At 29.8% G+C, this 17,446-nt stretch overlaps 1 protein-coding gene and 1 non-coding gene across 7 annotated transcripts in view; one reads left to right on the top strand and one right to left on the bottom strand.

Moving 5' to 3' along the window:
- The window catches only part of LOC123260517 (dipeptidase 1), a 77,693-nt gene extending 60,726 nt beyond the window's left edge, over positions 1-16,967 (top strand). For all 6 annotated transcript variants that reach the window (XM_044721645.1, XM_044721643.1, XM_044721646.1 and 3 more), the window contains 2 exons: positions 6,341-6,476; positions 16,511-16,967. In XM_044721645.1, the coding sequence (XP_044577580.1) occupies positions 6,341-6,476; positions 16,511-16,630 (256 nt within the window). In that variant the 3' untranslated portion in view covers positions 16,631-16,967. The remainder of the gene's footprint in view (positions 1-6,340; positions 6,477-16,510) is intronic.
- Trnae-cuc lies at positions 1,072-1,143 on the bottom strand. Its single transcript has one exon. It is a non-coding gene; the product is annotated as a tRNA-Glu (tRNA).
- Positions 16,968-17,446: the final 479 nt, after the last annotated feature.

The raw sequence follows: 17,446 nt of genomic DNA on the forward strand, positions 1-17,446 counted from the left end.
AAGGAAGCAAAAGCAAAAGGAGCAAGTGGATACACTATTTTAATGTCGATGGAGTAAAGAGAAAACCGCAAGGACAACCGCGATTAAATTTTACTATCCAAAATGGGTGGAGTAGGCGATTCATTCGCAAACTCTACACCCGCATGAGCATACTTCTGTTCCCCGATGGGAATCGTATAGTACTTATCGTTATCCACTCCCGGTTCTCGACAGCATACTCCAGAGCTAACCTTTTCATGCTACACTACACATTAAATGTTGTACTATATCATTATATTTATTATCGATTGCTGGGATATATGATACGTGATATAAATACCGATTCCCGTGTAATTAACAACTAAATTAACTTTGCACCATACGAACTTGTTATTAAACACTGAACGATACGATTGGGAAAAATTATTCCAGGCACTTTGGTGGCTTGCTACAAATAAAAGGCTGAGATATTAACAAAACGATATCTTTAATTAACTGTAGTAGAATGGAAAAATGGTTAAATATTTCAGAGTTATAATTACAACTATAGTAAAGTAGAATAGGAATAGCTGTTGAATTAATTTATGATACGGTATTCTCATTTCTGATGTTAGATGGTACCAAGATTTGATTTAGTTTTAGTACTCGGGTTGTAACCTCTGCTATCTCAGTGAATATTAAAAACAGTTATGATGACATTTAAAATATTACTATCGTGAAATGGCAGCTGTTGTTATCTGACATAATAAAGTTTAGAATGCATAATGTAATTTCTGGTATGTCATACTATAGTAATTTTGACAAAGTTTTTATAGTATAATTATTATTGTTGATAACATGAAATTTAAATTTTTTTTGTGAATTTAAAAATTTATAACAAATATGTTAAAAACTAATTTTATTTTACCAAATGCATGAATAATTTTTTTTAACAGTCAAATTATATTTTCTGGTCATAAGTTTTATAAAAATCAGAAGTTAATTCTTAACTTAACTAAAACTGATTTACAACAAAAATAAAATTTGTAATTTTAAAAAATTCAAAATAGCGTCAATAATTAAGTTACTGTTTTAAAAACGAAAAAAAAAAATTTCCGATACCGGGAATCGAACCCGGATCTCCTGGGTGAGAGCCAGGTATGCTAACCAGTACACCATATCGGAGTTGTTGGCACTGGGTGTCTTAATACTGTATATGAACACAAGACCATTCGAGCTCTCAACAAGCTATAACGAAATCCGATAAGTATACAGTAGACGTTGTTTGAAATATTGAAGAATAAATAAGAAATTCAATAGATAGGCTATTTCAATGGTGAAATACAGAGTTGAAAATTAAATAGTGTGATTTACTACACGGAAAAAAACGTGCGGTAAATCCAACCACACTTGGAGTTGGATTTGAAACACATGAAAATCATCCGTAAACAAACTATAGCGTATATATACTTTAGTCCACCCTGTAGTAAATTCTACTCCAAGTGTAGTTGGATTTACCGCATTTTCTTTTCCGTGTACCAGTAGGCGTCACTGAGATAAATCCATTAATTTATCTATTTGAATTATTTTTAATTTTTAATAAAAAAAGACTATCGCTAGCTCACTTTTACTTATAGTTATTTTTTTAATAAAAAAAATTTTTTTTGAGATATTAACAAAACCTTTCATTAGGATAATTTTTTAATTTTAACATAATCTACAAGGATCAATTTATAAAAAAAAATAAATTTTTGTAATTTTTGAAAAAATGGAAACGTAGATGAAATGTTTGATTATTAACTATTAAAAAATTTTTATTAGTTAAATATTAACAAATCATTTCTTAAACAGTAAGAAATGCTTGTTAGGTATTAAAAAATGATGTCTAGAAAATAATTTCTCAACTATTAAGAAATATTTTTTAATTAGTGATCCTTAAGAAATCATTTTTTTAATATTAAGAAATCTTTCTAAATTCTAAAAAATTCTTATATGGATATATTCAATGCATTGCCGTAATGTCTGATAAATTTCAATTAGAAAATTTTAAATTATCAATTCACCGAGCACTTTCAGACTCTGTTAAGTATATGAACAAAAGATTCCTTGAAGGAATGTAAAACTAAATAATACCACGTCATAAATTGATGTAAGTACCGACACTACAAAGAAACAATAAAAACTAATAGGGTCGTATTCCTATGGAGCGCATAGATTGCTTAAAGTCTGTCAGGAAATCTAGTGTACTAAAGGAACCAAAACGCCAATAAGCTTTTACGTGAGATTAAAATTCATATTACTTTGCACGGTACGAGGAGCATTATATTGCAGTAGTATAAGTAGTTTCATGAAACCCATTTTCTTCAACCCACCAGTTCTCAACATAACGTAGTTTTACTTTTCCATTCGCGTAGATCGTGCTGAACAGGTCTGAGTATGCATAACGACATATCAAATTCCAGTCACTCGACAGAACTTAATAATTAATGTCATAATTATCATCTATTGCCTTCTATCTCCGGTTAGCCTAACCTTTTTGTACCAGCTCTCTTGAGTGTCAGTGTCGACGCCATTACGTTTCCTATTTTATAATACCTTTGCCCTTTGCTACCTACAAGTTATACTACTTATACTACGACTACTTTAAATGCTAGACGCGTTTATATGCTTTTACGGAAATTAGGAAGAGCGTGCATCAACTCGTTCTCTTTTACTCCACTTTCACTCACAGAGATTTCTTGGGAATTACTTTCGATATAGAGAGAAATGAGATTAAAGAGAAAAGCTCTGATGTGAAAGCCAATTTCTTAAAAGAACTTTTTGTATAGCGTTCGGATGACTCGACGCTTTATGTTAGTTCAGTTGATTTATTATTCCGAACTTTAGACATTGCAATATTGCATGTCATTATTACTTTTATAATTTTTAGAACATTATAAGGAAAAATAACAATATAGATAGATAGATAGATAGATTAAAGAGAAATAACAATATAGATAGATAGATAGATAGATAGATAGATAGAAAAATTTATTTGATCCTAGAGTTCTAAGCTCCTTCAGGACCATCAACAATACATAAATTTTATCATTTACATGTATACATTTGATACAGTGTTTTTAATACAATTTAAATATTTGATATTAAATTATTAAAAGTAAGAACATATTAATTCTTAAAATAATAACATATTAACAGAGAAATAATAACATTAACATTTATTGTAAGAAGAAGTCATAGCAAGCCTGTTGAAATTGTTCGAAATTGTCCAGTGTACCATGTAATTTCGGCCGGTAACGAGTTCCAAACTTTTATACCATGAATTAGGAAAGAGTTTTCATAAATTGCACAATTACTTCTTGGCAGACGTAGATAATCATTCCTGACGTCACCTCTCTTAGCACAATCGGCAGAAATTCTAAATTCGATTTAAATAATTGACAGTAATTTAACTTAATTTCTTTTGTAAAATAAACAAGCTATGAAATAATCTCTTCTAACATCAAGTTTTAACCAGCCTAATTTTTTTATAATACGGAGTAGTGTGCTCAAATCTCGAAATTTTAAAAATATATCTTATACATGAGTTTATTTTACGCTGCAATCTATGCTGTAATTTGCCTGAGATGTTTGTATGGGCAGCACAGCAGTAATCGAAGATGGGAAAAATCAAGGTCGTAACCAATTTTATGCGTAACTGTTCATTAAAAATTTCATTATTAATTTTTAGTTGCGCTAGCGTTTTCATCGCACGAATACATACGCTTACAACTTGATTCTCCCACGATAGAGTATTATCAATTATCAAACCCAAGTATTTAACTGATTGTACATATGGAATCACATGATTACTGACAATTATATTTTGGGCACTTTTACAAAAATTACTGCTAACTCTCTGCCTACTTCCTAGTATAATAGCACTAGTTTTTGTAGCATTCAATTTCAAGCAATTTAAATTGCACCAATCAACAATTTTTTCTATCTCATTATTCAACATAGCAACATATTCATTAATTTGCGATGGGCAACATGAAGCATATATAATTAGATCGTCTGCATAAAATAAATATTTACATTTTAACCGTTTCGCAAGATCAGAAATATATAAAGAAAGAGTAAGGGTCCAAGCACACTACCCTGAGGTACGCCATTTATAATATCCTTCCAAGATGACTCATGACCATTGAAATAGACCGACTGTCTTCTTTGAGTTAAGTAAGAGTTAATCCAATCTATTGATGAATCAGAGAAGTTCATAAATTGTAATTTATGCGTAACCTTTGTGGTTTACCGAGTCAAACGCTTTTACTTAAATCAAAGAGTACAGCTATGGTTATATTAGATTCATTCATCGCTAGTCGTACATCATCACAAAATTTTATTACCGCAGTCTGAGTGTTTAAACCTTCTCGAAAGCCGGTCTGATATTTATCCAAATAATCATTGTCATTAATGTATCTCACAATTTGATCATGCACACACCGTTCTAATGCTTTTGACAAATTAGATAATAATGATATAGGTCGATAATCAGTACAATCAGAGGCATTAGGTTTCTTTGGAATGGGTATGATATGTGAATATAGTTATATTCCTAGTAAAAAATTGTAATCATTACTATGTTAGATGATATCAAAGATTTTATGCTGACGAGAATCGTATGACAGAGTAATTTCTCTAATTCAAACTATCAATTTCGCTTATGTTTACATGAAAATTATTATCAATTTGCAGTCAATTTATTATTTATAAATTAAATTAAATTTTAAAAATAATATTGCCATGACAGGATCAATTGCCAATAATTTAACAAAAAGAAGTTATAAGAGGTAGCTTAAAGTATCTCTGAAAAGGTTCATAGATTTTCAGGAGGATAATAAATATCGGATTTCTTGGAAAATTTTAAAAAGAAAACCAACTTAAAGGTGTGAAAAGTTGATAAATAAACAATGTGAATTTTGGTCGCCAATCCTGTTAAGAGGTCTAGAAAACTCAAAAGAACTTCAAAAAAGTTTTTAAATCTAAAGGAGAAAAAGAAGCTCCGAATTCTTAGCAAATTTAAGATCTGGTTTATCCAGTTCTACTGAATTCAAAGGAAGAACAACTTTTAAACGTGAAGTGCAATATTGCATTGCGAGAAGTTAAAAATTGTCTACTACAAAAAAATATATAAAATCGTGAAAAGGAACAAATTTAGGTCAAGACCTTTCTGACGATACCGAATTCAACTATAAAAATCCCTTTTAAAAAAAAAATTTTAATTATTTTGAAAAAACTGAAAGTAATTATAAACTTATTGAACAAAAATGTAGTACACTTCATTATTCTATGAAAAAAAATTAGATGAAATGATCGAACTTTTGTACATTATTGCAATAAACCAACAATACTTTTAAAAAATCCTATTTTACTAAAAATCATCCACGATTTTATAAAAAAAAAATCAAACTGCACAGACAAGAAAAATTAATTCGAACCACGAGAAAAAATTTTCAACAAAAAAAATAATTTTTAATAAAGTTGGAAAATTTTTAAACCAATTAGATTCACCTCAACTAGAATAGATTTTTTTAGTTAAAAATTGTTTCTGTTTGCTTCAAGATAATCTAATTCTCCAAAGTTATTTCCTTGGTTCAAAATTTTATCTTTTGACTCAAGTTAATTTTCTCATCTGTCTGGTTACTATATAGAATGGTACCTAAATAATACAATTTTCTTTTCTCGTATGCCAGAACCATATTGTAGGTTGATTTATTAATTAACTATTCATCAACACATGTGTACGATAATCAAATTCCGAGTCGTAAACTACATCAAAGTTTGAATATCAATGTATAACCTAAAGCGAAATCTCGGATTGAGAATTCTCGTTCTCATCTGATGTGCATTGTTTGGAGTATACGAGAGATGAACACGATCGAGGCTGGCAATGGAGAGTGGGTAGTGTCTAGTGTAGGGTGTAGGACGAGTAGGTTGGTAGCTGGTAGCTGGTAGCTGGTAGGTAGACCGCTGCGGGAGAAATGTTCGAAGCTTGAGGGAAACTCAAATTCGGAAATTGGCGAGGTAGATGTGAGATGTAGAATTAGATGAGCAGAGCAGAGCAGGAAAGGGAGGAAAGTGGAGACGGTACTAAAACCACGGTTGGTCGATAAACACGAGGCAGTCGACATAACTGCCAGTTTTGGAGACTTCGTGCCATGAATAAATATCATCCAACAATTCTACCTTTCATGCCCTCCAAGCACATACTATACACAAAACACACTATACAACTCCATACCACACTCTTGTATAATCTGCTTTGATTCAAATAAAATTATCATTCTTTATATGTACTAAGTATTGCATATGAATATATTTTTTTTTCTGTTGGTTGCAGAACGCCTACAGGGCTTGAAGATGTCAGCAAGTACCCGGAATTATTTGCAGAGCTTCTGGCTAATGGATGGTCGGAAGGAGACATCCAGAAACTCGCTGGGTTGAATCTTATACGAGTTTTCAAAGCTGTTGAACAGGTAATTACCATTTTTCTTATTAGCATTTTATTATAATAGTTCTGCAAATAAAAAAAAAATCAAGTCTCTTAATCGGGTTACTCAATTTGAAATTTTAAAAAAAGTCAGTAATAAAAAACTTCAATAACCACAGATAAAAAAAGGTGAATTAAAATCAATTAATAGAGTATAAAGGGTAATCGATTAAAAAGAAGATTAAAAATCAGACAGTCTGCAGACTTTATAATAAACTGGAAGGTGGAAATTTTTTCTCCACAAAATAAAATTAAAAAAAAAAAAAAGTAAATATTAATCACAAGCTTGCAGTCTAACGGATTTAATAAACCATGCGAATCTTGAATTTAAATGGAGATCACAGAGAAAGTTGTTACCTTTTTATGCTGTATATTATTTTTTTTAAAACTATGGAACTTTGCCAATGAAATGGAAATATATACACAGAAATACACAACAAGCCAGATGTCATACTGGATCTAAAGTTTTAACTGTATCCCAACTTCATGACACTGCTCATAGAACTCTCGGAAACTCCGTGTATATATTATATGAATAATACTTAGCCGTGATTTGTGAATACACATTTTTTTAGTGTGGGGATGATTGATTAAAAAAATTTCATTTGGTGTCAGAGCTTGAGATCGATGTATTTCACAACTTTTTTTCCTTATTATGACATTTTGTGAATTTATGAAAAGTTTCGAAAAATCTTTATGTTATAAATATGTACATATACAAATCTCAAATTTAAAAGTTTTTAAATTTTCAAATTAATTTTGATTTTAAAGAATTAAAAATAAATAGAAGTGTACACATGTACACATTTACTAAAAAAAATTAAACATTTTTTAATTTCTACAAAAGTAACATTTTTTAAAAATTCTCTTTATAATAATTTATTTATTAAGAAATCATAGAAATTGTCATACAAAAATTAATTTCAGTAACATTAGAATAATAAATTTTATTTAATTAAACGTAGCAATGTTAATAACTTATTATTTTTTATCTTTTGCGTAAGGATTTATGATCAAGGCTTAAAACAAAAAATAATATTTATAAAAATTTGATTCAATATTCCAATAAACTCTGTCAAAATTGATTAAAAATTTTTTTCTATTCAATATCTTCAAAGAGAATCACGAATGAGTTGCAAATAAATATATACGAAGCTACAAAAAGAACAATAAATTCGAGAGCATACCTTACGTGACTTTTAAAAATTGAAATTGAGGTTTTTTTTTTTAAAGAATTTTTGTATATATGTAAGTATGTATACACGTGCTTCCATACCTAGACGTATAGATATATATTTGTGGTAGACTGAAACTTTCTGAGTGATTTATGGGGTGACCAGCGGGTTTACGTGTGTTTCTGTAACAGTATTCCCGCAATGAAGCCGAAGTAAATCGATTTGCTATTAGACAGAAACTGTTTGCCGAGACAATCCACACACGTGAACAAGTTCTCATAAATATGATTGCTTCGTTCAGTAGTAAAACTCACGTAGATTCTATTCTATCCTACCATATAATAATAATGATGATAAAAATTGCTATAATTTTATAAAGCTTTCACGACAAAAGCTTTCATCTATTTATACACTTATTTCCATTTAGTCGATTAAACTTAAAATGTCACTCTCATTTAACACTCCACTTGACTGATTAAATAATTCACATTTATCTATCGAGGATAATGCAATTCAAGTGTTCACAATGGAGACAATCAACAATTTATCGTGTCAGTCGACGTACCTATACACTGTATAATATATTCAGTACGTAATGTATAGACGAGTACCTTCACTATCTTCGTGACTAATCATATATCAAGGTATACAAAGTCTAATTTCGATACAACGATAAGTACGTGAGCCAACATACTAAGGTATATTCTACTCCAATCGATTACCTATTAATTTCCAATAGCTCTGATATTTAGTAAATTGCATTTGTAGAAGATGGATGAGAGACATAGTCGATAATAAATTTCGTCATAATTCTGAAAAAGGTCGTAATAATTATGAAAACGCACACAAAAAAATTTTTTTAATTTGTAGGGATAACAATTTTTTGCTTTTTAATTAAAAAAATTAGTAAAACGGTTCACCCTAAAGGCCATCCCTGCAACTTCCCGCTAATTCCATACCTGGGTGCTTAAAATTGTACTTATGACGTTTTTGAGATATTTGAGCTCAAAATATAATTTATGTGATATTTTGAGCTCGCTGAGCTCGCTGAGCTCTTCGAGCTCAAAAGTCTGATAGAAGTTTCATAGAACACTACTTTTGGAATTTTCAAACCGCAATAACTTTTGAATGGATCAACCGATTTTCACGCGGTTAGCGGCTTTCGACGCAGTTTCATCAGCCACATAAAGAATTTTCAGGTTTTTGATTGATCGAACCAAAAATTTCGGAGTAATTTTGAAAAAACACTTTTTTCGGTTTTCTTTCGTTCACGATATCTCTCGAACGAATTAACCGATTTCGACCAGCTTGGTGGCGATCGACGGGGTTTTTTATTGTCTAAAGATGATTAGTTTTTGGAATCGATCGGTGAAGCCGTTTAAAAGTTATCTAAAAAAAACCACATTTGAAAAAATTTTTTTTCTTAGTTTTTTTAAGATTTCTCAAAATCTACTGATCCGAATCGGTCCAAATTATAGTCAAAATCTAAGTTTGGCCAAGCCCTTTCAAATGGCACCAACCGCGATAAAATCGGATGAGCCATTCAAAAGTTATAAGCGGTTCACATACTTTCACACACGCATACGCACACGCACACGCACACACACACACACACACACACACACACACACACACAGTGGCAACCTCGCGGGAGTAGTCAGAGAAGCTTCCTATGAGCTTCAAACGTCGAGATCTGATGAAAACTCGATTTTTGCAAAACGGGGTGAAAACAATAACTTCCCGATTTTTGAAAATCTTCGATTTTCTTAGCGGGAAGTTAAAAATTTTCTCACTAATGATTTTTCGGGGATTTTTTAATGCAATACAGGTACAGTGATAGTTTTTAAATTTTTAGGCCGTATATATACATATTTTAAATGAACATAAAAATTTTTCCAAATAAAAACCTTCGATATTCTCCGAGTTATTAAGTATAACAATACGTCAAATTATAAAATATTTTTTATAAAATGACCCAAAATAGAAAAAAAAAATTTTTAATTTCAAAAAATGTAATTTGAAAAACATTCCTAAATTTCGCTGAAAAAGTGATAATTTTTAGCATGCCAGAATTATAATTTTTATCAATTCAAAAAACAATCATTGTAAAAAAAATTAAGTACTGATAAGATAAAGTAATGATTACATTATGAACTTCAGCATGCACCATCGCATTCATCTGTCATTTTCCATTCGAAAGTTGTTTAGAACTAGAGTCATGAAATTCTTTCTTGTGATTGGAAAAATTTTTATCACTTTCGTAAAAATAGAGGAATCGTCGTAAGAATAATTTAAAAAAACTGCAATCAAACTTAATGATTTACGCTTCTACAAAGAAATCGTGAGATTTTTTGACCGCGTCAGAAACTAATTTTAAACTAGACATATGATGATTAATTTTTTGTAATATATTTCTTCTGTGCATGTATTTGTCACTTAACTTCTCTTAAATGGTCAGATTGATATTAATAAAAATTTTTCTGTGAGTTTCAATGAATTCGAAAATGGTTTAGATTCACAATTCAGTCCACTGGAAAATGTTTAATTAATTAATTTATTTACAAATTATTCTAAACCTTGAAATGTTTTACATTAGATCTGATAGGCAACGCTGCGATCGCATTGTCGAATGTTCAAAAATATTTCATTTCAATTTCAGTGTGTCCTGATAGTGTGTCTCCTATCAGGAGACGCTGCGATCAAATTCAGGAAAATTTTGTGTTATTGTGTGAGAATAAATCACGTGCTAATTGAAACATTACATTGTAATAACATTTTAATAAAAATTTTCATCAAAACGGTCCAAACTGTTACAGCTTATTCAAAAAAAGCTTAACATTTTCAAATTTAAGACATGTGTACAGGACAACATCTGTCAGATCTGCTAATTTTTTGTAATTTTTCCATTAAATCCATCGAAACTGCAGACTATAATTTTGAGATTAGATTTGGAGACTAATTAAAATTATTTAATACTTTGTCTGATTACTTAATACGTTGATGAAAAATGTAAATTCTTAAAATGAAATTTGACGGAAGATTAAAACAAATAAGACAGCAGACGAGTTACAATAACTAATAGCATTAATTTTAAAGTTAAGTTAAACTTGGGGTGTTAATGTAAAGTTTCTCAAGGCAAAGCTACGACAGCATGAGTAGCAACACATTCTTAGTGTTCTGCTGAGAGATACACAATATATGTATATATAAAGGGATATATTATCGGATACTAAACATTCTCTACATCTGCATCAGTGCTCTAAATACCTTGAGATACTGGGTGGAATTTATCTCACACCAAGCATTTCGAGCATGAGCAACACAAATGACTTTGACACGTAATGCGTCAGAATGTAATTAACGATCAATTATAACCACAAGCCATGAATTAAAAGCGCGTGCGCATCCGTCATTAAACACCCTCAGAATCCCTCTAACTTTTCTTTCAATTTTAATTAATAATTTTTTTTACTAAAATTAATCAATTACATTCAGCTGTTTTCGTCCTCTAAGTAATTTCAATTTTCTTATAATTTTTTTATCTAAAAGATGAATGTTATGAATAAAAATGTATGTTATCGACATTTCTCTTAAAATATTTATAAAAAAAAAAAACTTTCCACCATTGCTTGAAACTTCGAAATTGTTATAACCGCGAATCCGATCATAAATCCATTTTAATCCTTATTAAGCGGTTTTTACAGCATTCGAACCATTAAAATCGGTTATTTTTATATTCACCAGCGTCAGATACTCGAAAAATACTCAACGATACAGTTCTACTTCGAAATTGAGGCAATTTTGTAGATATGAAAAATCATTGATTTACATGATAAAATTTTGTTTTCCTGACAATCATGTTCCTAGAGTAAATTAGGTTCATATTTTTTAATTTAACGAGGAACTTTGAGAGATTTTATAGAACTGACACTACTGAAAAATTCAAAATTGCATGTTTTACACTAATTCTTTCATTCAATGATCATTAAAACATAAAATTCAACATAAAATGAAAAATTTATTACTGCTCGAAAAGCGAACGAGATATTTTTTCATGCTTTTACCAGCAATTTTATCTGAATTACGACCCGTGAAAATCACTAAAAACTAAACCAAATTTTTATACCCCTCAATAATTTATGATAATTCTTTTCATCCTTAAAAAAAATAGCCTACTGAGCATCTACCAAGTTTAATAATCGTCGATTAAGCATCTGATCCATTTGACTTTTATTGAAAACGAGGGATGCTGAGCGTTATGAGTTTTATACTACACCCCTGAAAATAAATATCCCTTAATAACATATTAGTTATTAACTTTATCTCCGTTATCTAAAAAGATGATTGATAAAAATAATGTTTTTCAATTAGTTTGAAGTACCCTATTTGGCTGGAACTTGAAAAAAATAATATTTCAGAATGATAAGAACTAAAGCTCCTTTTTTAAAATTATAATGAAAATTAAGTAATTCAGGGAACTTAAAACCTACTGGCATTATTCATCTGTCCTATTTCGAGCAACCTTTTAGCATATCTCTAAATGAAATCTCATCTTAATAAATGAAATAAATAATTTAACAAATGTATACAAACTTGGTACTGTAAAAATCTCAAGTTTTTTTATATTTAAATATAAATAGAGCGGAAATGGAAAGCAAAAAATAAAATACGATGGGTTATTGAGGTGACACTGAGGATGGGTGAATGAGAAAAGTCGAGTCTTATATCAAAGTTAAGAGGCTTTATCGCTAATATTATCCGTGAATAAGGAAGAAAGAGACTTTTTCTCAGGCACCCTCTCAAACTGGAGCTTTTTGGGCTCTATATATCCTCCTCTTCTCTTTCTCTTTTTATCTCTCTTTTTCGCCAAGCAACTCAGCTACTTATGTATCCATAAGTCTACCGTTTGGTGTTCCATATTGGAGCACCACACTCAATGCTCCTCGAATGATGTAGCCAACACCTTTTTCCTCTATTCGGTAAACTAATATCTTCGCGCATAAAAATTCTCTTTTCACTTTCATTGCATAATTTGTTTTATTTATCGATCTTTATACTGTAAAAAATTTGCGGAGTGGACGATTTCTAATTGATTTAATCCTTCCGAAGTGAAAATCACTTCAAAAAGAATATTGTTTATAGTATTGATAAAAAATCTCTGCGGAGTGAATTTTTCGTTTTTTTTATTAAATAAAAATATTGAAATATTTTCTACTCATTTAAAAGTTACAAAATGCATATTAAGAAAAAAATTACATCAATAATTTTTTTTAATTTCTATGAGTAGCATTTTTTGAAAAATTTTTTCTATGTTAACTTATTTGTTAAAAAATTATAAAAATTGCCATATGTCAGTTAAATTCACCAATATTACGGTAGTTAATTTTATTTAATTAAAAGTATTATTGCACGACTCATGATGCGAAGCATCAGAGAGTGCTTTACGATCGAAAAATTTTTTTCGCCTCATTTTAGCAACTATTTTTAGTATTATAGCCTTGTTAGTTCACGGAATCAAGATATTTTGCATACTATTGTCGAGATAATTTAATGGAGATTAATTCCATACTTTCTAAAAATTGATTTACTGCAATAGAAACGGAAAAAAACATCAAAATAGGTCAAAAATTTTTCCTGTCCGTCATGTATGAAACCCCGGAAGCACTGTAACTTGTGAAAAAATCAATTATTTGAGTTAAATTTTTTTTTTTAATTCTAATCGACGATTGTAGGTCACTGAATGCGAATGGTTAATTAATTCAGTGTCGTTTAATTACAATTAATAAAAAACGAAAACTACAAGACTGTATATCTATATATATCCATGTAAAATTAACATGGATGATGATATATCTATATCTATAGATATTATGTACATTTTATTCCACCAGGGGCGCTTGTGCAGTACCTTCCTACTACAGCTGTTTTTTCGGCAATTAATTTTGAACGACTTAAGTTTTTTTTATATATTTCATAATTAAATGAGCATTATGAGTCGTGCACTTTTGGATTTTCCAAACTTTTAATGTTAATAATTTTTAATTTTTTACTTTTTACATAAAGATTTATCAACAAAATTTGAAAACAAAATAATATTTATGAAAATTTGATTCAATGATGCATAAAAATTAAATTTTTAGGAAAAATATAATTAATATTTACAAACTTTAACTTCGAACTCCGTAAAAAGAAACTCTTGATTCAATCCGAACGTGGTGAGTTTAATTTCTTCACTACGGCACTTCGAGTGATAGGAATAAAAATTCATTCTGAATTCACACCCGATTTTTCACAAGTATTGATTATTCAATATACCGCATCGCTAATGCTAAATGTTAAAAAAAAAAAAAATATTTTTAACCCAATTAAGTAATATGAAGCCGACCTTTTTTTATTCATAACTCATAACAATTTGTGAAACTTACTTCCGCGTTTAAGCTTCCGTCTAGGTCTATTTTATTAACAGAAGGTTTTCCCTATTGTAGATTTAATGAAGAATGAGAAAATGCGTTAGTGGATTTTATTAGAGGTTGCGGTGTGTCTCGAACTCATTTCCTGTTATGTTGAGGACTGGATTGTCAACTTCTGCAATGCCGAGTCTGACGGTTTTACACTCTCGGAACCACATATTCACTGTCTTCCATATCTCCCATTATATAAAAGAAGGTATATAGATATAGCGGTGCAGTAGAGTATAATAGAAGGTAGAAGGTGCATTGCGACTACACTGTCTACTGTCACCGAGACGAGCATATATGAAAAATTCTATCGCATCCTTGCCTGCATTTCTTTTATCTCAATCCTCGTTTAATTGGAAAACCCAGACTCCAGACCCGATGAAGGGTGAGAACGCGATGCTTTGTGTGTGACAGCCCAAATAAAATTTAGGCCGATGCGCATCTCCATCTCCATTCATTCTCATTTTGTTTTTCAATTTTATTTTTTGTTTTTTCTGCTTTTTATGTTTTTTTCTCTTTAGCCATACTCTATACTCGGTACTATACAATTTCAGTGTTCGTTAACGATAAGACCGTTATATTTCTGGCTAGGCGCACAATCCCGCATTCCTATTTTAGAATTATAAAAAATACTTAAAGTTCTTTAATTATCGCGAATAGAACTTTTAATTAATTAACTAAAAACAATAAACAAATGAAATTAAAGTGAATTAAAATTTTTAATAACCTCCTTAACAAGAAAATGTATGTATATATATATATATATATATATATTTACAATTCACAGAGCGAAAATAATCAGATTTAAAGTGAAATATTTAAGCCCGTTCCTTTGGTGCCCTCGACATGCATTTGCGAAAAAAGTTTTTATCAAACAAAATTATAATTACACTCTCTTTTATAATAAAATAAAACTGTAGTTACTTTAAACTCTATTTATTATAATTTAAATATTTATACTTTTAAGTACCGCGAATTCATTGAAACTTTTGAATCACTATACAACACAATTACCCGAACAAAAATAAATAACAAAATCTAATTATTCAAAATGTTAAGACGCGCAGGGTTAATTAGGTTACTCACAATTTGAATAAAGATTGTAATCGGAAAACTTTTACGTTATTCTCCGCACTCACCTTCAATAATATTGTAGGCTTACCGAAAATTCATGAAAAGCTTTTAAAGCTTTTAATGCAGTTGAAATCTACTACGAAAGCCCGACGTACATTTATACATAATTTTTTTGTTGCCATGCTGACTCTTAGATCGCTATTTATTGCCCACCATTTAAAGTATCCAAAATAATATTTTTCATCCCTGCAATATCACTCAATAAAAATCCAAGCATATTTATTTCTCAGGCCTTTAACGTTCTGGGTAGAAAAATACATAAAGTTCCTATTTTTTTTTTTTACTATTTGCCATTCAAGTGTCGGTATAAATCGATTGAGACATTAAAATCCTCGTTAAATATGAATCGTTACTTCAGGAACCATATATATCGGTATAATTGCTGAGTTTATTCATTTTCAAGCTGTTGCAATATCATTTTTATTTGAAAAGTAATTTCGTTAAAATAAATCACCCCTCAAAAACATAAACCTGAAACTACCGAAGTTTACGTCAAAATAAGCTTACAGAATTAAGCGTACTTACATTAAAATTAGAATGACTTAATAAAGTTATATTAGATTTGAATCTGCTGGAAATACCAACAAGTTTATGAGGCTTCTAGAGACTAAGAGAAATACTGGCAAGTTTTAGAGGATTTTAGAGGTTAAAAGTTACTAGTAACTTTGTAATAGATTAACCTTCCGTTAAAGTTGACATAATTTCTCTTCAGTGACATTTTACATATTTCACTTTTCCGTATTCATGTAAGACTCAAACTATAAATAAAATTCCTCTTTAATAATAAAAAAAAAAAAGTCATCGACTAACTTTTTCCACAGAGAAATCATTAAAATACATTACTGACTTTTTATTCTAACAATTTGACCATTCGAGCGTACTATCATGATTACGAATAAACTGGATATGAATATGAATATTTTTTCTACAATGCGCCATTAAAAGTGTCACAATAAATCAATTAGTTGAGTCATTAAAAATTGAAACATTTTTACCGTCAATATTTAAATTTCCATGTTTTCATTATTAAAATAATTGATTGAATTTATATTTTTAAATAGGTCAATATTTTCTCGTTTACTCAATTACCCGTAAAAAAATTCTAGTTAATAATTTATAATTAATGAACATTCTAATTATAATAATAATTATAATTCAACAGAAAAAAATAATAATTAATTATCGATAAGGTAAAAGATAGAAATAATTGATGAGCCACTTAACAACTGAAGTTTTTTTTTCTGTTTAAACAGGTGAGAGATCGAATGGCTGCAGAAGGAGTCGAGCCACTGGAAGAGGAGATACCCAAGGAGGACATTATTGGCCGCGACTACTGTCGCTTTAATTTGAAACAGCCACTGGTGACGCCTTAGAAAAAAAACAAATCACCCTCGACTCGAATGAATAAAAAACTGTTATCTCAAAAGATGAATCTTTACTCCTACCTTTTTTTATACAGACGTTTAACAGCTTTCTTACATGAATAAACAACAAATAAAACAAAAATTAATAGATAAATATATAGTGAATTATACAGACGATTTATAAATCGCGAGTGCATAAAACGAGTGCGCCAAAGTGGACGTATTTAATATAATTTGAAAAAATGATGAGAAATTGAATTTGAAGTAAATTGTGAAAATAATTATGGACCATTGTAATATGACGAACAAAGTTTGTATAAAATATTAATTGATCGTGATTAAAACAGCTCTGAGTTGTTATTATTTTATTATAATTTTTTGTCCATTATTTAAATGGCAATTGTTACAATATAAACTATAGCTGTACCCATCCCACGCAACATCCTTCGTACCTGAATAATTATTGTAACTTCCGTTAGGATCATAAATATCCTGTGAACTACAGCTGAATTAATTAATAGCGAAAAGTATGCTCGACTGTGTATGAAAGCCGTTGTCTGGGTAAAAAACGGCGAACGCGTTCTGTTGCAAAGGGGTTGCATTTAATTATTAGCATGCAGCAAAAATGCTATGGGTAAGTTTAGATATAAAATAGAGCATATAATGTTTTTTAAATTAAATGATCGGTGTGTGGAATTAAAATTTCAATTAAATTCTTATACACGAAAAACATCGTGTGTTAAATAGATGTTAACGTTCCAATGGTAATTTTATAAAATTCTATCCAGGAGAGAAAAACCATACCATTGAATAACATTTATCCCG

Source organism: Cotesia glomerata, linkage group LG3, assembly GCF_020080835.1.
Source record: "Cotesia glomerata isolate CgM1 linkage group LG3, MPM_Cglom_v2.3, whole genome shotgun sequence".
Taxonomy (NCBI): Eukaryota; Metazoa; Arthropoda; class Insecta; order Hymenoptera; family Braconidae; genus Cotesia; species Cotesia glomerata.